At 39.4% G+C, this 20,788-nt stretch overlaps 4 protein-coding genes across 5 annotated transcripts in view; all 4 read left to right on the plus strand.

Annotated features, from left to right (window-relative positions):
- The window catches only part of LOC135103603 (uncharacterized), a 3,340-nt gene extending 3,222 nt beyond the window's left edge, over positions 1–118 (plus strand). Inside the window, exon 6 of the mRNA XM_064010077.1 lies at positions 1–118. This exon is cut by the window's left edge and continues 169 nt beyond it. The gene's annotated coding sequence lies outside the window, so the exon portion shown is untranslated.
- A 3,760-nt stretch (positions 119–3,878) lies between these two features.
- Positions 3,879–7,579, plus strand: LOC135103293 (uncharacterized). The gene is made up of 6 exons (XM_064009328.1): positions 3,879–4,147; positions 4,512–4,764; positions 5,020–5,125; positions 6,053–6,237; positions 6,874–7,024; positions 7,168–7,579. Exons 1-6 carry the CDS (start codon positions 4,111–4,113, stop codon positions 7,300–7,302), a joined length of 867 nt encoding a protein of 288 aa, XP_063865398.1. The 5' UTR covers positions 3,879–4,110; the 3' UTR covers positions 7,303–7,579.
- A 3,150-nt stretch (positions 7,580–10,729) lies between these two features.
- LOC135103294 (uncharacterized) lies at positions 10,730–13,475 on the plus strand. The gene is made up of 6 exons (XM_064009329.1): positions 10,730–11,014; positions 11,612–11,768; positions 11,895–12,000; positions 12,256–12,434; positions 12,951–13,050; positions 13,212–13,475. The coding sequence occupies exons 1-6, from the start codon at positions 10,978–10,980 to the stop codon at positions 13,269–13,271; spliced, it is 639 nt and encodes a 212-aa protein (XP_063865399.1). The 5' UTR covers positions 10,730–10,977; the 3' UTR covers positions 13,272–13,475.
- Positions 13,476–15,016: 1,541 nt separating this feature from the next.
- Positions 15,017–19,506, plus strand: LOC135103602 (uncharacterized). 2 transcript variants are annotated; one of them, XM_064010075.1, is made up of 6 exons: positions 15,017–15,132; positions 16,852–18,016; positions 18,127–18,235; positions 18,389–18,573; positions 18,927–19,023; positions 19,141–19,506. In XM_064010075.1, the coding sequence occupies exons 1-6, from the start codon at positions 15,096–15,098 to the stop codon at positions 19,267–19,269; spliced, it is 1,722 nt and encodes a 573-aa protein (XP_063866145.1). In that variant the 5' UTR covers positions 15,017–15,095; the 3' UTR covers positions 19,270–19,506. The 2 variants fall into 2 exon arrangements, with proteins under 2 accessions (XP_063866145.1, XP_063866144.1); XM_064010074.1 differs by having other exon boundaries at positions 15,088–15,132; positions 16,822–18,016.
- Positions 19,507–20,788: the final 1,282 nt, after the last annotated feature.

Raw genomic sequence — 20,788 nt, forward strand, 5'->3', positions numbered from 1 at the left:
TACACACTCTCACCTGATTGCCAATGTCTGGGTTCATTACAGCGACGTTCGATTTTCTTCACTATAACAATACAGGTGACAATCAGATGTTTCGTCTCAATAAAGTGGGATAAAAGAACTGGATGTTTTCCATCACGCTTTTTCTTTTACAACAGGGAGCTGAGGTCCCCTCCTCCTGCAGTCTGTAGCATAGCAGGAGTAGAACAGGTTGTGTCCACTCAGTAATACATGATTTTTTGCTTTTCTAAATCGTTCATGCATCGTTCCCATTATACATAATATTTTATACTCCATTCCCAGTGTCTCAGCAAGCTCTTCCACTCTCTGAATTTGACTGCAATGAAGTCATTTGTCAGTATCTTCTCTGATCTTCACAAGAATTAGAAATGCCCGACACATCCTAAGCTTTTTATTTATTTATTTATTTATTTATTTATTTTATTTTTTTTCGTCAGTAAACATCTTGGGGTATTACATCCTGGGACATGACAAGACCAGAACAGTCTTCGGCTACATCACTCCTTACTCCTCATCTAGACCATTTCGCCTTTTAGTGTTCACTTCATGATATGCACCAGTGGACAAGTGATCATGTTCACCAAACCAACACATTGGAAAAATGAAGTTTCTGAGTAAAATTTTTTTTATATATATATATATTTCTGTCAATCAATCAATCTATCTATCTATATATCTATCTATCTATCTATCTATCTATCTATCTATCTATATATATATATATATATATATATATATATATATATATATATATATATATATATATATATATATATATATATATATATATATATATATATATATATATATATATATATATATATATATATATATATATATATATATATATATATATATATATATATATATATATATATATATATATATATATATATATATATATATATATATATATATATACACACAATGTTGGATCGCTATTTTCCGGACAGTGTTAGCAGCACCATCGGCAGATAAAATGCTGACCAAAATATAGTTTCTACATTTTTTCTCAGGAATTTCATCATCATCATCATCATTATCATCATCATCACCATCACCATCATTATCATAATAAAAAATAAATAAATAAATAAATAAGTAAAAACATACTGGTGCGTCTATCAAGTAAAACGGGGTTGTTTCGTCCACACTGTATTTCTGTAATTTCATGATCGTTTCAGGATTTTTCTTCACATTTAGAGCTAATATCTATATTCATCTATTTCATCTATCTGCTTCTTTAAGGAAATCCTGAATTGGCAGTAGCGGTGAGGCGAAGTGCCTGGTACCGTGGGCGTGCCCGTCCCCGTCACGGTGCCTCCTGATGTTGTGTTGTGACGCATGCACAACAGTGGCGCCAGGCAGTAAATGTTAAGTTTGTTTCGTCTATATACAGATTATCATTTTCTTTTTCTTTTTTTATACATAATATACAAGGCTTGCAATTGTTTTCCATGCAAAGACCACCATTTTAACATCAGTGACAAGGCCATCAATCAAGACTAAACCTCAGTGCCATAGCATAATATATTTTTTTTTTCTCTCTCTCACAGGAGGGAAATTGGCATAAATCGCCTAATAGAGTTCCTACGTGAAAAATTCTGTCCCCCAACAGCGCAGCGAACGTTTGACCAAAATACCGCCGTGTAGCTAATCTCCAGTCTTAATGAAGCGGCCGTCCGTGAAGTGTCGGTCGGGACAAGACCGCTAAGAGATTAAAAAAACAGACATATTAGTGGACAAGTGGACAAAATCTCAAGTTATTGTAGCTAGGGCCAGCGAGAAGTCTGCCGTCGGCGTATGAGGAACTAATGTATGTATATATGCATGCATGTAATATCATACGCATCAAACACTACAAGCACTTAATTTATAGGAACACGTTTCTCCTTAACGCGAAGGGAGCTCTCTATTTCGTTACAAAGTTTCAGAAAGTCGGAATATTTTTTCAAATAGAGAGGAATGACAGGCTTGAGTGCCGAAAGTAAACAAACAAAGTAACGTTAGCATGAAGAAAACATAATAAAAAAGTAGGTTATTTGATTTTGGTAATGTTTATATTAATGTGACACGTGTGGTAATGTGTGTGGCGGTGAGCGCGCTGTGATGATGGCGTAGTTCGGTGACACACGCACTTTTAAGTCTGTGGTCACGTTTGCTTCACTAATCTGCAGCCACTGACTTACTTATTGCACGTGTACCAGATAACCACCACGATGAATTATGAAACACTCACAAAGTTACGAGGGTAAAGAGAGGGAGGAAGGGAGGGACGCATTGCTAACTGGCTAACCTTCATATGCTAGACTGAGATTAATCTGCAAACACATAAGGATTTTTTAATAGTGTGAGGATATTCCCTAAACCTGACTTAAACAGATTCAACCCCTACACGACATCTGGGATTGGAGAGTGAAAAAATAGTATAGGGATCAAAGTCTAGGTAACAAAAGATCGAAGAGGATAAGAATACTGAATGATGAATTATTGCTAAGGATGCAAGCGATCTAACCATGAAAATAACGACTGAAATGGGGTCAAATTTTATGGTGTGTGAGATCTGTGAGTAAATATTCTTAAATAGGGTTCAAATTCTGCGCTACAATTAGGTTACGCAACGGATTAGATTATAATGGACCGTACTCTGAAAGGTCTCACTGTATTATCTAGATTACTCTCTCTCTCTCTCTCTCTCTCTCTCTCTCTCTCTCTCTCTCTCTCTCTCTCTCTCTCTCTCTCTCTCTCATGACGCAACAATCAGCGGCAGTACTATCGGAACTTAATGGCAGCAGCTCTCATATAAGTCTATGAATAAATAAAAAAACTCATTTGTATTAGGCCTCCTGTTTCTATAACCTAAGAACATATGAACATAATGAAATAATGAAGCTGCAAGAAGCCATCAGGCCTACACATGGCAGTCCCTGTATGAAAGATACTTACCTATTTCCACCTATAATCAACACCCATAAATCTGTCCAATCTTCTTTTAAAGTTCCTTAATGACTCAGCAGTAACAACCTGATTACTGAGCCCATTCCACTCATCGACCACTGTTTGAGAACCAATTCCTTCCTTTCTCTTTTCTAAATCTAACCTTTCCAAGCTTGAACCTATTATTATTTCTTGTTCTATCCTGATTATTGATCTTGAGAATTTTGCTTACATCATCCTTGTTATATCTCCTATAATACTTAGACACTTCCATCATGTCTTCTCTAAACCTCCGCCTTTTTGAGGAATGTAAATTTAAAACTTTAGTTTCATCCTCTGTATCTTTTTAGTCATTTTCCTTTGTAATGATTCTAACAGACCTTTATCCCTCCTGTAATATGGGGACCAGAACTGCACAGCATAGTCTAGCTGAAATCTGACCAGCGCCAAGTATAACTTTAATATTACCTCGGGACTTCTACCTTTAACACTCCTAAAATAAATCTGTGAAGCTATCTGATGACTAAAAACTCCTTCAATGGATTATTGATGATTTTCTTTCAGAGAAGTCGTCATTCTTATGTGCTGAGCATATGTGATTCAACACTTGCGGCCAAACTGTAAGATATTAAAGTACTTTATATATATATATATATATATATATATATATATATATATATATATATATATATATATATATATATATATATATATATATATATATATATATATATATATATATATATATATATATATATATATATATATATATATATATATATATATATATATATAAACGCTGATTACTGCTAGTAAGCTAATAAAAAAAAAACATCAAACACATATGGAAACAGCCAGAAAATATACCCTTTTAAAAAAAATTATGGAATCATTTTGCAGTCCTCCACGCAGTAAACAACATAAGGGGAATCAAAATGGTCCGCGTGATCTACAGATCACTGGGAGCCAAAACGATCTCATCAAAGTCCCCACCTGAAGCAAGCAATTGAGTATATGGAAGCTTTAAGGTCACTGCAATAACCGACATTTTTCTATGCATCTCAGTGTCATCAGCATCTCCTTTCGACATGTCGGAAGAGTATATATCAGTGGACACCCGCTCTGCCAACCATCAGTCAACCTGAGAACGACGCCATGCAGTCACTTCTGGCCACCCTCCTCGTCACGCTCGGTATGTAGCCACAGGCATCTTGCGCCCACTGTGTGTTTACTGTTAGTTAGTGTTTGGTGTGGCGTGAACAGCGATGAAGGAAACGGTGCGTAGGTTGTGTGTAATATTATGGCAATAATGGTGATCAGTGGCACACACCGCCTGCTTGTCATAAGTAGACATGAACACATAATCTATTTATTTTTTTTTTACTAAGCCATGCTGCAATTGAGCACACTGTATACCTGTATGTATAGCTGACCATAATAAGCAAAAGGATTCATGCATTAAGAACGTATGCACTTGTAACCTTGCTTCACATATGATTTCTAGACATAATAAAAAAATTCTGGACATACTGAACAAAAAACAATTTATCTCCTAGGGGTGAGCGCCGCAACCATCCTGCAGAAGGGTTCTTCCCTTCATAGAGGGTCTTCCGTTCATTCACCCAGTGCTGTTCATTCAACGAGCACCGTTCACACATCGGCATTAGCACATAAGTTCAGCTCAGCTGTAGCCTACTGTTACTCACAACCTCGGCAGGGAGGCTGCTGCCTCAGGCTGACCGAAAGTGTCCCAAACTTGGGCATTTGCAACTTTAATAACCTCATTAGCAGCGTGCGACTCACTGGCTTGTATGTGTTGCCGCTTAGGCCAACTGGTTTATATATATATATATATATATATATATATATATATATATATATATATATATATATATATATATATATATATATATATATATATATATATATATATATATATATATATATATATATATATATATATATATATATATATATATACGCTCTCTGTGTGTGTGTGTGTGTGTATAGGGACAGGATTACTTAAGCAACAAGTCTGGTGCTAGTGAGTGTTTTCTGCGACAGCTGGATGTTCTATGAGAACAGCGATTACAACGCCTTGCCGGGGAGGATCTACTATGGTTACGGTGAAGACGTCTCCTTCACCCTACCCTTAGCCTACCGCAACATAGTAAGTAACTCCGCAACACGACTGGGACGCTGGCTGCCAGGTACTGTTGTCCCTTGGCCATCTTCTCCGTCCGGTATCACTGCTCTGACTTTTCACTATACTAGGAGTCTGTGTGCAGCAGTGTTACAATGAATATCTATGGGAAAGATAGTACGTCGATGCTGCGATGCTCAGCAAGGAGTGCTCACAGAAAACGTTTTATGTGACCACTCCTCACTGACCATCGCACCATCGACGTATTATCTTTCCTCTAGATATTCAGTGTAATATATATATATATATATATATATATATATATATATATATATATATATATATATATATATATATATATATATATATATATATATATATATATATATATATATATATATATATATATATATATATATATACGAGTATATATATATATATATATATATATATATATATATATATATATATATATATATATATATATATATATATATATATGTATATATATATATATATATATATATATATATATATATATATATATATATATATAGAGAGAGAGAGAGAGAGAGAGAGAGAGAGAGAGAGAGAGAGAGAGAGAGAGAGAGAGAGAGAGAGAGAGAGAGAGAGAGAGAGAGAGAGAGAGAGAGAGAGAGAGAGAGAGAGAGAGAGAGAGAGAGAGAGAGAGAGCTATAGAAAACATTGAAATCACGTTATTTTCAACAGGACTTTTCGATCAGTGCATATTTGGCAGTACGAGCTTTTATCTCCAAATTTGGCTTCATTATTGTGAAAAAAAAGCTAGACATACAGACAAACGTGTAGACAGACCGTGTGCTCTTAGCATTGCAGAATGTCACGTGCATCAACTCTGGGGAAACTATTTAATTTCAGCTTGGATAACTTCCTTTCAACTAAGTTTTTTGCTTCTTTTCCTTGTGCTTCCTGCAGGTATCAAGTGTTCAGGTGATCACAGATTCGATGACTATGGCCGATAATTTCATCTACTTCTTCGAGGGTCCTTCTTGCACCTTGCAGTCACACAAGATGAAGACAAGCGAGGCGTCCTTTGGTTCTCTGTCAAACAAGTTTTCCTCGATCCTGCTCATTGGGAAGAGACCATGGACTCTATACACGTAAGTACACAATAATAGTGAGTCATCTGGTTGTCCCACGAGGGTTATATGAGTATAGAACAAAGCTTGCCGGAGACTCTAGTACCCAACACTGATATTAAGACTCGCCACTTATTCACAGGAGTGTTGTAGGCGGGACAAGGTGTCAAAAAAGTCCTCGCTTCACCACTCACAGGAAACACTATTTTATCGCTTTGTAATATTCCTCTCCATTTAAAAGTATTTTTAGTACATTTTGCACGTTAACTGGAACAGATCGTCCCTTCATCCTTCCCATCCCTTAGTATGACACCAGTTCTTTCAATGTCTTTATTCGCCCAGACTACACCATCACTACCAGCGTGGCAGCAGGACAGAAAAAGAAAGAAGGCTCCTCCGACCCAACCCTCCCACCAGCACAGAGCCGCAAGGCAAATCTAAGAACATCACGACAGAAAAGTAGTTTTAATAGCAAATTGGAAAATGGTTGATTCATTTGATTGATTAAGTACACCACAACGACCACCGTGACCATGGAGAAAGGAGAAATATTTAATATCTGCACAACATAAGAGGAGGAGGAGGAGGAGGAGGGAGAGATGATGATGATGAGAGGAGAGTCGTGGGATGTGTTGTGACTGATCCTTTCTTCCACAGCGAGGAGAACTTCAGGGGGCGCCATGTGTGTGTGTATCCTAACATCCAGTACTTCGCGATGCACCATCAGACGTCGTACGTTCACCACCACGAGTCCCACCAATTCGGAGCAAGCTCAAGCTCAAACTACAGCGTGGGCATCTACACTAACGTGAGTCTCAGTGGTTCCTTCCTTAACATCATTACTCACTGAGAGTTCCGCTTTTTTGTAATTACTCTCTTGCTGTCTCAGTTGATGGGCAAATTCCATTAGATTGAAAGCACATTGTAGTATCACGTCTGTCTTTGTTTCAGATGACGATGCTTGGCTTTGACACCACCATCATCAAGTCATGTAAGATGGGTTGCTTCTCCAAGAGCAATGCTGAAGGCGGCAAGCTGTTTCTGGACGGCGCCGTCGACAACGGCGGCTGGGGAAGTCTCATGTAACCACGTCACTGAAGACACTGCAAGGGAGCCTCCCACAAGTGGGCACCCCGTATATATGAATAAATTCAGTTTTAAGAAACATATAAATATACTGTAGGACTCATCAGCTTGAGTAAGAAAAATATTTCAAGTAAAAAATATTGGTTTGTAAATGAGTGTGGAAGTCAGCCAGGCGGTAATTCAGTAACAGTGTGTCAGTAACAGGTTCACTGTTTTCGTGAATTGCTAGGACGCGTCCTGCATGAAGAGAGAAGAAAAAAAATAATAAAATAAAAACTTATGATGTTTTCCTCAAAACCTTTAAGAAAAGACGGAAGGGCGTGGGTGCCTAACTATATGGCAAGGCTGTGTGTGATCATCTTCAGGTGGTGTGGACCCGTGGCGCAGAGGTTAGTCCTTAGCTAAGAGATGCAGTGATGCACCCGTAATGTAGTGAGCGGCGCTGGAGGTGTACGGATGTCAGTACGCCAAGCACGGCGCAAAATGGGGTGGTGCTCGTAACTATGTGTTGCATTCCATTGTCCACCTGCTTGGCAGATCCATCTTGGCCTGCTGATCGTGGGTGAGCGACAGTGCTGTTCGTGCTTAGGCGAACACAGACGCTACTCACGTGATGCTGTGTTACTTGTTTGTGGTGCCGTGGTTGGTAAAGATTGTCGTATTTTAATACTGATTAGCTCTTATGTAAGAGACTCTTTCAGAATCTATATTTACTGAACTTGAGCTCTTTTGGTAATTCATATATTCATTGATCCAAACATGTTTTGCATAGCCTATGAAAGTAATTATCTTGCTGTTCTAGTTTCCGAGGCATTGAGGAACATGTATTCTCAACTCCTGCTAGTTTGAAATCCAAGACGGTGTCCATAAAAGGCAGAGAAAAAAAAAAGTATACTTTGCTTAAGCAATGGTGTAGATTAGGGTGTAGTAAATGGCTGATATAGCAGAGAGCGGAAACTTTTCTGGCTAAACCATTTGGCAGAATTCTGGTCGCAATTTTACAGAAATGCGGCACGTGCGAGATAAACACCTAACAGCTGATCACTGCTCATGCTGAGATGATCGGCCAGTTGTCGTGAGATTCTTGTACGCAATCTCTTCAGACCTGACCTATCTTATTTGTTATACCATGACATCAACAAATATCAGGTATGTACTCGTATAGTGAGAGCAACGCCTGGCGCTAGGGAGCCTGACACTCAAGGAAAACTATCCACAAACTTCTGTGGGTTATACAGGTAGGCCAAGAAGCATTAAAAACTGAAGCTTTGTAAGCAACAGGGTCTTGTGGATAATTTTTTTTTTCTTTGTGGGATTGGGAAGGATGGGGTGCCAGACATTATCAAGTGAAGAAAAGGATGACAGTCGGCCGCTTAGTTTTAACCAACACACAACACTTCATTCAAACACTCCTCGACTCCTTACAATCTGTGTGCAATTACCAACCTTGTATGGGATGTAGATATGGGCTTTGTGCTCCCTTGTAGATTGTGTCGTGCACACAATCTCACACCGTTGTCGTGTTCGTAGCTGGGAACGTAGCTGTCCGCCTCTTGTTAACAAACAAAAGCAAGCTGGATTACTTTGAACACTTTATGGGGCCTATTTCATCCTTATATTTGGTAAATCTCTTAAGTCTTCAGCCATGTTGTCCATGACAGTGGACAGGTAATCAACGCGACTTTACGTGTAAACACTGGGTTCTGAGCATGCGCACTTCGCGGGCGGACAGCCATGTACAAAAGGACAGCTAGGAGCATAACATAGCTGAAGATTTGGTTAAAAGATTAGCCAAATATAGGGATGACATAGACCTGTAACGTGTTTACAGTAGTCAGGCTTTCGTTTGTAAACAAAGGGGGGAGAGATACGTACAAGGGGACAGCTACGGACATGATATCGTCTCATAATGTAATGCTAAATATTGACAAAAACACACACACACACACACACACACACACACACACACACACTACAACGCGACGCTGCACCAGCCATACTCCATCAAACACTGATGATTTTCACGTATACTCATATATATTCGTGTGTGTGTGTGTGTGTGTGTGTGTGTGTGTGTGTGTGTGTGTGTGTGTGTGTGTATATATATATATATATATATATATATATATATATATATATATATATATATATATATATATATATATATATATATATATATATATATATATATATATATATATATATATATATATATATATATATATATATATATACTCGTATATATATATATATATATATATATATATATATATATATATATATATATATATATATATATATATATATATATATATATATATATATATATATATATATATATATATATATATGAAGCTATCAATAAAAACAAGAAAAGTTTAATAAAAAATCCATGTGTGGTCAACATTGTTATATGGTATGGAGAGTTGCACGCTGCCGGTGGAGACAGTGGTAAGATTGGAGGCGATGGGGATGTGGTTGTGGGAGAGAATGATGAGTATTCCATGGACGGCAAGGAGGAGGAATGGAGCAGTGCTGGGGATGGTGGGAGAAAAGAGTTGATGGGGGCAGTGAGAGGAAGACAGCTGAAGTTTTTCGGCCATGTAATGAAAAGAGAAGGGCTGGAGAATTTGATCATAACTGGAATGAAGGAGGGAAGCAGGAGAGGAAAGCAAAGAGTAACATACAGGGATGGATTAGTGAAGCTGGCACGAAGAGGGATGACACGCGGGCAGTTCATTAGAGTTACGAGAGACAGAGGAAGATATGGCACATCGGTAAGGTAAAATAATACATACACACACACACACACACACACAGATACACACACACACACACAATATATATATATATATATATATATATATATATATATATATATATATATATATATATATATATATATATATATATATATATATATATATATATATATATATATATATATATATATATATATATATATATATATATATATATATATATATATATATATATATATATATATATATATATATATATATATATATATATATATATATATATATATATATATATATATATATATATATATATATATATATATATATATATATATATATATATATATATATATATATATATATATATATATATATATATATATATATATATATATATATATATATATATAATTTAGGCGGTAGGGAGTCTCCCATACACATTTTCTTGCTGGCTGTACCCTTTTCGTTTCAAACTACAAGTTTTCTTTTAGGGACAATAAAATCGCGCAATCTTTGCTCTGCATTATGAAAAAAATGCTTGTGCATTCAGAAGCCCCATTGGCCTCGCCTCCACACGACTGTTCTTGCTGCTACCCCAGGTACGTGACCAGTCATTTGCCAAAGCGACCCACGACTGCAGCTACAGAATCAGAACAAACAAACGTTGTGAAAGATGTAGTTGTCTCCCAACTAAAGGGCGAATATTAAGAAGACGTGAACCTGCAGTAATCGTGAAGGAGAGGAGTCATCAGAGACCAGAGGATGGACGCCATTTGTTGTGACTTTGTGAAAAGAGTTCAGCTTTATCTGCATTTTTCGTGCACATAGTGTTACCACATCCCCTCTGGCCACGCCGGAGTGGTATATCAGTGGACACTCGCTCTGCCCGCCATCAGTGTCTGACAGCGGCAGCATGAGGGTACTACTTATCTTCTCCCTCTTCGTGGTCGGTAAGTGGCCTCGAGCACCGCAGACCTCGCCCGTGTGGCGTGCAGGACGCGCGGCCCGTGCACCGGGCTGACGCTAATGACAGTGGAGGGTCGTGCAGGACGAACACCTAGTTAACAGAGAAGAGGGAGGCGATAGTGTGTCTCAGATCTGACCTACACATGTTTGTTGCTTGAGAAACGTTTATGCCAAAGTCACTTCAAAGTAATCGAGGCCTCGCGCACTGCAAACACCACACAAAACTGAGTGAGCGTCGAAACACGTCCCTCCTTGTCAGTCTCCAGGCGGTCACCGAAGCAGTGACTTGGCCTTTCCTTCGTACATGTGTTTCTTTGAACCTTCTCATTCCTGCAGTAATGGAAGGAAGACTCTCCTCCCATTACCACTTCTTCAGCTCACCTCCTCTTTCCCAGCTTTTCTTTTTGAACAACGTACGCTCCTAAGCACAACTGTTCCTCAAACAACAATTCTTTTCTCCCTTCCCCTCCTCCCTCCCACAAAAAAAGTACCACAGTGTGTGTGTGTGTGTGTGTGTGTGTGTGTGTGTGTGTGTGTGTGTGTGTGTGTATGTGATGGTCAAGTTTGGTATCTCTCCCCAGGTGAGAGGGTGAGAGCACATTCTGACTTCCTGCGGTTCTACTCGTCCCGCGATTGTCGTGGTCAGTCCAGATTGTTGCAGGGACATCTCGACCGACATAGGAACCTGAATAAGATCATCGAGAACAATGAGATCAGAAGCGTGCGACTAACTGGCGTGTATGTGATGAGGAGTTAGGAAAGATAAGTTTTACACACACACACACACACACACACACACACACACACACACACACACACACACACACACAGAGTCTGGTGTAATGCGTCTGGTCTCTCTTACAGGTGGCTCTTGTACCAATTAAAAAACTACAACGAATACATTGGAATGGTCTACGTTGTACATGGCAATAACATCACAAAGAACTTGCCATCCGACTTTCCCACAAAGGTAAATTGTTCCACACTGCGAAGGGCAAAGAGCTCTTTCCCATCTCTTGCCGATGTTGGTTGTCTTATATATATATATATATATATATATATATATATATATATATATATATATATATATATATATATATATATATATATATATATATATATATATATATATATATATATTATAAATACTGAGTACATAAAACGAAAACAGTTAATAGTTTTGAGTGACTTGCCTTCTAACCTCTTTTCTCTCTTTTTCCTTCAGCTTTCTTCCATTCGGAGGGTCAGGAGAAGTAGTCTCCCCATGCTCACTCTCTACGAAAGAGATGATTACGCAGGCAAAGAGTTAACTGTGTCTGATAACAGAATCCAACTTCATGAACTGCCTCATGGCAAAGCCAATTCGCTAATAATGACTGGAGATATGCCATGGACGATAGTCACGTATGTAAACCAGCCATTCAGTCCACAGGAGAGGCGAGTGTAGGACGCAACAACAGATGACTGAGTTCACAGTGCCATCCGTGCTAGTATTACAGGGGAGAGAGAGAGAGAGAGAGAGAGAAAGTTTGTATGTGTGTGTGTGTGTGTGTGTGTGTGTGTGTTCACTAGCCATGACTGAAAGCACTAGTCAATAAATATGCAGTGGTTAGCAAGGGAAGGCAGGTGTTGTGAGGTAAAGCTTGACAGTGAGCGCCGTGAGGTGTACCCATACTCAGGTAAGACGAAGAAGTCTGCTGGACATGAGCACCAGGTGTACGTAAGTATGCCACTGGACAAGGCGTGAAGGGTGCCGCTCTGACTAATGCGACAAGAAAGTGGCGATGGTGGTGGGAGAGGAAAGGGATTAAAGGGCATGTCGCGGAGGAATAAGGGAGAGAAGTACAGGTGAACAAGGAAGGAAGAGAAGAGTGGGTGCGGTTCAGAGTTTATGCTGCAACAGATTGTTTCCTCTCACAGCAAGGACCACGGGAAGACAAACAGCGCGTGTGTGTATCCTGACGTCACATTTGACCCAGACACCGATGGACAAGTAAAGAATCTCGGATTTTACCCCAACGTGAGTTACGATACCTATTTTCTTATTCCTCGATAATATTGAAGATTTTTTTTTAAAGAATGATTAATTGATAATAAGGAATAAAGAAATTCTATTGGCGTAAAAAATAAACAATTCTATTGGCAAGCAAGTATGCTGTGATATCACATCTAATATTTCAGACTGAATCGATGGGTCTAAGTGGATCTGTCGTGGCAGTCATAGCGGGCTGCACTGAGTAGAAGACTGGCCATCAGCAGACAGCAGAGCGGGGCGCCTCACGCAGCCACACCACCACAGCAGACCTGCAGACCTCACCGTGGCGAGGACTGTCTTGCTGTGCTGCTGTGCTGGACGCAATGCTGTGTGGAGAATAAACACTCCACATTTAAAATTGCTGATACATGATGTTCAGAAACACTGCTTCTAATAAATGGTAAAGCCTACCCGTGAATTTAAATGTCAGCCATGCAATAACAAAAAGAATTATACGCAGCAGAGATGCTGATCCTGATGAAGAGGCGAGCTGTCTTTTGCAGGAAAAAAGAAAAAAAAAAAAAAAAAACGTAGAGAAGTTTTCTTTTAAAACCTTTTGGGGAAGACAGTGGGACAAAGCTCAGCATGGGTGAGGGGCTATGATCCTCCTCGCGGCCCTGCCTTCTCTGTCGTCATCGTCTGCCTCGTCCTACTCCTCTTGAAGCACATCTCTTGGCCGCCACACACCACGGTGGGGGATGCTAAACAAAGCACTCACTTAACCCTTTGACAGCTGAATATTCTCGTCGTAATAGAATTATTTGGTTTAAGTTGAGAGTATAATTTCGAATGACAAAGCGGGGCGTTCTAGTGGTTTAATGCAAATCATATTAGTGTTTCTACTTTATTCAATAAAATAGTCAAACGGTACTCAAATGAAGTAAATAGTGCCATGCGGTCATTACATTCAAAGGATGATGAAAAAAAAAAAAAAAACTTTTTCCGGAATATTACTTGCAATTTCTTGTGGGCCGAAGGAATGCACAAGTCTTGGTTATCCGTGGATGTGAATGAGTCATTGGTTGATGCGTTGCCCATTTTGTATTAGTTTCTTCATTCAACACTTATCAATAACATGCCTGTTTCTGAAAATATGAGCAAGTCTTTTCATGTAAATATGCTTTGCTTTGTCGAGGTTTGATCGGAAGTTTATCTTACGAAATATCATAAGTTTCATGTCGCACGAATGGAGCTCGTCGCAAAGTAAACAGTACGTGCTTTGCAAACCTGGCGGGTCACGCACGATTCTCTTGGTGTTGTTGTTGACGCCCTTGCTATATAATTTTATAAACAAAAAGTTAGTGAACCAAGCTGAGTCGTAAACGAGATATGAATGAGAGATGTTTTTACCAAGGGCACAGAATAAAAAAAAAAATAATATAGTAAAATAAAATAAAACATTTTGAGGAAAGAATACGAAGTTGATTCAGGTCACCACGCAGTTGTGCAAACGTTTGGAAGTTGGTGTGCGAGTAAGGTTCTGCTTGGAAGAATAAACCAGAATAATAAAATATACTAGTAAGAGTTTGGCTAACATCACTTGGTTCTTCAAAGTTCTTATAAATATGTCGCTGTTTATCAATTTCTCTCATTCGCTCTCCCGATTGGAAATCTTGCAAGTTGTGCACCTAAAATTATCTTTTTTTTTTTTTTTCATTCCTTCCCTTATCTGAAGATTTCATAAAATTGCGTTTTTCCTGTTAAAAAAATCGAACAATTATTTAAGATGCTAACTTCGTGAAAAAAAAAAAAAATCATATACTAATGCCGCAAAAAAAGAAGAATATTAAATACAAGACTGTCGCCTGAACGATGCCACTGATACAATATATAAAATCAAAATGCATATCAGAGTCGAGCACAATGGCTTCCAGAAGTCACTAAATGAACAGTGTTTTTTTTTGTTGAAACTTGTTAATTAAAGAAGCTTATTTCCATTTACGCAGTATTACCCGCACCCCTTCAGGCCCGCCCCAGTATATTAATGGACACCTGCTCTGTCCGCCATCAGTCTGTCTGAGAACGACGGCATGCAGTCACTTCTGATCATCTCCCTCCTCGTGCTCGGTATGTAGCTAAGCACCGAGTGTCCGGCGCAGGGCACAATTGGGTGAATGCTGCTGCTAGTGCTATTGGTGTGGCGTGAACAGCGACGAGGTAAAAGATACAAAAGCTGTGTATCTGCGGGATATTAACTGTTATAGCAATAATGGGGATTTAATACACATGCTGTCTATTTGTGGAAACCTAAGAAGACATGAACGCAGGCTGGTGATCTGAAACTAAATCCTACACAGATAATTCAGTTCATATTTCACTTGTCACTAGAATGTCTCTCAGGCTTCAAACACCTGCGCCCCACACTATGAAGGTTTTGGTAAGCACGCGGCACAGCAATCGCTGGTCGTCAGTCTCCGTCTAATTTAATTCACCCGTTACTCTTACCTAGGGAGAGTAAATTTTCTGTTTATTTCTAACTTCTGTCATCAGATTTTTCCGATGTTCCAATTCGCAGACTACATTCTACACATGATATTAATATTACGTACATACATACTTATATGTACTCTCGGTCTTTGAACGCTAGCTTCCCTCACTAAAGTTTGCCTTCTTTCAATCTGTCCTTAAGAGAAGTGACCATTCTAATCTATCATGCTACCGACAAATAGGTTTGGTTTCAAACTTTTCTAAAGCTTTTTGTGTCTATTCTCATTAGACAGCGTCTATATACTGCACGTAATGTGACTCCGTGAACATCGATCCACCGGCGATCTTCTAGGTTTCCTTACTGAATCTCGGTCACCTCCACGGGCTTTCGGTGAAACGTTTGCTCTTTCCTTTGTCATATTAAAATCTTTCGTTTGTCAGGCATAAACTTAAAATCTCTAAGGCCCCGTTCACACATCGGCGAATTTTGATGGTGACACCGCTGCGACTTTGTTGCGACTTCTGAACGGCGACTGTGCTGCGAATTGTGTTGCAAGTCTCAGGCTTGGCGAACGTGCTGCAAACGTGCTTCGAACGCGCTGCGAATGCGCTGCCACTCCACTGCGAATGTAGTGTGTGTGTGTGTGTGTGTGTGTGTGTGCTTAATTGAAAATGTATCGGAAGTCAGAATTCAGAGATCCGAGGATGCGGATGTGTATGAGGATGCCATATGTACTACCGGAGACTGTATACAGAGTCCTTGGTACTGCGTATTTTGCGGATGCGGATATCAGTTTCTACCAAAAAAGTACATGCAGATATGGATGCGGTTATCAAATTATGATATCCTCACCGAAGCGGATGCGGATGTGTTCTGGATTTTGGTATTAAATCACTATATATCACCGATTACTGCCAGATCTCAGATGCTTTTGTTGCACAATACTGGATTTTGTAATTTTAAAGTTTTACGGCGATTTTTGTGAGGTAATTACACCTCCGTAGTGAAAATCCCCGTTATCGGCATCTCTGCACATGCGCCCGCTACTCAACAGGTATTGTCACAAAATGACACTTAGGCGCTAAGTGCTCAGCGCTGCCAGCTCATTTTTTTCAGTCTTATTTTGTACAAAATAAAGTTAAGGAGGAAACACTGAAATCTTTTTTGTGAGCTTCAAGAGGGAGTAGGGTCTATATGCACAGACATGCATAATAGATGTGAACCGGTATATTGTTTACACACACACACACACACACACACACACACACACCACATACCGATTTGACATAACAGACAAAACATCATTAATATCCTTCTTCTCTTTTTAGTGTTAAATGAAGAACAATTTACTTCTGCAGGCATGGGAGCAGCATCACATACCACACCACAGCCCTGCAGACTCAAGTTCATGACGACCCTGCACTCTAAAAGCAAATCAGGATCTCAGAGCCTACCATGCCCTATATCCCAGGTCCCTCAATTTTCTGTACCTAAGATCCCTCAGTTGTCCGTATCCCAGCTCCCCCATTTCTCCGCACACCAGACCCATCAATACCCAAAACTGAAGGGCTTGCATTACTCCATGTCCCAAATCCCAAAATCATCTAAATATTCAGTCACAGAATCCTCCCTGTCCCAGGTCCCTAAATTATCTATTTCAGATGGCCCAGAATTCCACATGTCCCAGATCCCACAATTCTCTAAGTCTGAGGTTCCCCAGTTCTCTGTATCTGAGACCCCAAAATTTTCAGCATTCCAGGTTCCCCAGTTCTCCATGTCTGAGACCCCAAAATTTTCAGCATCCCAGGTTCCTCATTTCTCCATGTCTGAGATATCCAGATTCTCTGTGTCCCAGACCCCGAAATTCTCTGCATCTGAGACACCACAGTACTCTGTGTCTGAAATCTCTAAACTTCACATATCCCAGACTCCACAATTTTCTATGTCTGAGATCCCCCAAAGCCCCACATCCAATGTCCCACCATTCACTGTATCCAATATTCCCCTCTTCCCTGTGCCCAAGATCTCCTTAGACTTCATACCTGAGATATCTCCTCTCCCTAAAATCCAGGGAACTCCCATTCCTGAAATCCAGATTACTCCCATTCCTGAAATCCAGATTACTCCCATTCCTGAAATCCAGATTGATCCCATTCCTGAAATCCAGGTTACTCCCATTCCTGAAATCCAGATTGATCCCATTCCTGCAATCCAGATACCTACCATTCCTGAAATCCAGATACCTCCCATTCCTGCAATCCAGATACCTACCATTCCTGAAATCCAGATACCTCCCATTCCTGAAATCCAGATAACTCCCATTCCTGAAATCCAGACCATCAATGACATTCAGGTCGACCCCAAACCCCCCAAGATCCAGCTCAGTGTTCTTCGGCAGCAGTTCACGCAGTGCTACACAAAGCCCAAGCTGAGGGGTCGTTGTACTTTAATCACCACTGCTGTTCCAGAACTAGGCTTGGGCAAATTTGACAACCAGATCCAAAGTGTGTTTCAGAGTGGCATGTAAGTGATAGGTGGAGGTGGCTTTGTAGAACACATGTGTATAAATATAACTATTGAGGTATTGAATGTATTTGGCATCTAGTCATATGCCACTTACTTTTTCCCCATAGGTGGCTTTATTATGAAAGCATCAACTACAACGATGTCATACCTGGGAGGGTCTTCTATGTCATTGGCACTTTTACTGCTGTGACATTTCCGTTTCAATATCGCAATGTTGTGAGTATACATCTATAACATGAATGGGGGTTGCTGCAGTTTTCTCCCCTTCTTTCATATTTTCCAGTTCTCGAATGTGACTTCAAGTGGTGAGACAGTAAATCAGTTCGTGGTAACTCATTTTTTACCTCATCTCAAATTTTCTCTCTTCAGGTTTCTTCTGTTCGTCCCATTGGAGGTGAAAACAATGAGTATGGTGACATGCTCATAAGCTACCAGGGTGAGGGATTCACAGGAGCTCAACATTCCTGGCAGTACAATGATCCTTTCATGCTTGAGGAAATTGGGAGAATCTCTTCTATAATTGTCACTGGAATGAGCCCATGGACTGTATACAGGTACATAAATCATACTGAGCCTCACTTACTTATGATTAAATAAAACTCTTTCAAGGTTGTAGTATGGTGCAGGAATTATAATCTGGCTAAGCAATGCAGGTCATGTACCTTCCTTAGTGGTGAAGGGCATTACTTGGTAGCTGGCATAATTCTTAGGTGAGAAAGGCACCACACAATATGCATCTCTCAGTCTCATGTCTCTTTAGTTTGAAATGTGAGAAACACAAATGAAGATGAGAAAAGAAAGGAGAATATGAAGAGAGGGGATAATACTGACAATGGTGAAGAGAGAAAGAAGAAAGAGGAGAACTTATAGGTAAAAAACTATCTAATGACATTATATTATTCTGCAGTGGTGAGTACTACACTGGCAACAGTCTTTGTGTGTATCCCGACATCTATCCTGCAAATTACCACACGCAACCCTACATTCTAGGAATGTACATAAATGTGAGTTCAAACATCTCTTTGACATCTTACATCTGCAACAGTTGGCTAGTTTTAGTTCACAATCAGAATTCATTTAGGCAGAAGTATGTTATGGTATCATGGTTGTCTTGACTTCAGATCACAATGCTGGGCCTTCCTAACATCATATCAGCAAGAAAGGGTTGCTGGGCCAGTTTCGGAGCCCGACCTCAAAGTATAAGAGTGGATGGCCGGAATGCCAATGGATACTATGGGCGCATCCTGTAGCTGTCACTGAAGACTGTAAAATGGAACCTTCCACATCATACACTGTATAGATTCATATTGTTTGCAAGAACAATATATTAAGTCAGGGAATGACTGATGGATTACATTAAATTTAAGCATCTCATACAAGAATTATCTTTGTGTTCATGAGTAAAAATAAGCTAATGTTCTAGATGTATCACCTTCATAAAAAACAAGAACTGTTTGGCTACAAAAAATAAAGGTACATCTTCAAAACCTTTGTAAGGGAATGGAAGGATTCATGTCAATATACTGTAGGATAAGGGGATGCGCAACCCTTCTTAGAGCATTCTCCATTTCATCCTCTATCTGTATGAATGATCCTGCATGAAATAACATGCTACTCTCAGTAACTGGGCACTATTCACAAGAGCCACACCTTGTTGAACATCGTACAGAACACCTTCCCCTCAGCACTGTTACCCATGCTTGTCCTGTCCAGCATACAGGACAGCACAAATGGGATGGTAACAAAGTTTCTTGCCGAATTTAAGTAAATGGAGGCATGAGCCAAGCATGATTTTGTTGTCTTGTAAAGATCATTTTTTTTGTACTTCTAAAAATCTATGTAGATTTACAACTTACACAATGCCTCGGGCAACTGATGCATTCTTATGCAGTAACAATGAATAAAATACACTGGAAGATAGTAACATAAGAGTAACCAATCTCTCTCTCTTGACTTTTGATATGCAATTGAGCTCCATCATACCACAAGGCAGTACAATGGCCTTGGGTGAAGACTTCCTTGTCAGATGGATGATTTCTGTCATCCTGGATTTTTTTTTTTTTTTTTTTTTTTGCTTATAATATTTCATAATTGCAATTTTTGGAATTCTATAAGTGACATGTCCATGTTCTCAACTATTTCACTTTGAATGGTGTTAGTTTTACTTCTAATTCAACTTCATGGACTTGAATTGGTTGATGACAGATGACAGACAGACTGAGCATCTAATAACAGACACACACACACCAAGAATCATGTACACAGCAATGCCTTGAAGGAAAATAACCAAGAATGCTACTCATGGAGCAGTTTAGTCTGGGGACCAACCCTGCTTAGTGTGTTAACTCCCAAATTAAGCCTCACTGCTGTGAAGACATGAAACAGACAGGCTGACTGACACAGTGCTTTCGGTAATACACATGTGAAAGTTATAAAGTCATGTACCTAAAAATCTCTCTCTCTCTCTCTCTCTCTCTCTCTCTCTCTCTCTCTCTCTCTCTCTCTCTCTCTCTCTCTCTCTCTCTCTGACATACTTTATTTATAAACAGCATAATGTTTTATATCTGCCTTCAGGTGGTGCTCCACAGCCTGAGGCATCACACCCTCAGCAGCAGCCACAACAAGAATTGCTCCTTCTGAGACATGGCAACTATTTTTTTTTCTCTTTTAGTAAATACAGGAAATGTCTTAAATCATACAGTTAAGTGCAAGGTCAAGAAATAAGAAGGAAAATCACATGCAGTGAACCCACTGCCAAGTGTGAGATGC

This window comes from Scylla paramamosain, chromosome 9 (genome assembly GCF_035594125.1).
Source record: "Scylla paramamosain isolate STU-SP2022 chromosome 9, ASM3559412v1, whole genome shotgun sequence".
NCBI lineage: Eukaryota > Metazoa > Arthropoda > Malacostraca > Decapoda > Portunidae > Scylla > Scylla paramamosain.

Bases quoted from the DNA above. Each gene is read 5' to 3' on its own strand.
- LOC135103602 (XM_064010074.1), top strand. From the start codon at position 15,096: ATGCAGTCACTTCTGATCATCTCCCTCCTCGTGCTCG. The intron at 15,133-16,821 runs GTATGTAGCTAA...TTCTCTTTTTAG, and splicing joins CATCTCCCTCCTCGTGCTCG to TGTTAAATGAAGAACAATTT. The intron at 18,236-18,388 runs GTGAGTATACAT...TTCTCTCTTCAG, and splicing joins CGTTTCAATATCGCAATGTT to GTTTCTTCTGTTCGTCCCAT.
- LOC135103293 (XM_064009328.1), top strand. From the start codon at position 4,111: ATGCAGTCACTTCTGGCCACCCTCCTCGTCACGCTCG. The intron at 4,148-4,511 runs GTATGTAGCCAC...TTTATCTCCTAG, and splicing joins CACCCTCCTCGTCACGCTCG to GGGTGAGCGCCGCAACCATC. The intron at 6,238-6,873 runs GTAAGTACACAA...TTTCTTCCACAG, and splicing joins AGACCATGGACTCTATACAC to CGAGGAGAACTTCAGGGGGC.
- LOC135103294 (XM_064009329.1), top strand. From the start codon at position 10,978: ATGAGGGTACTACTTATCTTCTCCCTCTTCGTGGTCG. The intron at 12,001-12,255 runs GTAAATTGTTCC...TTTTTCCTTCAG, and splicing joins CATCCGACTTTCCCACAAAG to CTTTCTTCCATTCGGAGGGT. The intron at 13,051-13,211 runs GTGAGTTACGAT...CTAATATTTCAG, and splicing joins ATCTCGGATTTTACCCCAAC to ACTGAATCGATGGGTCTAAG.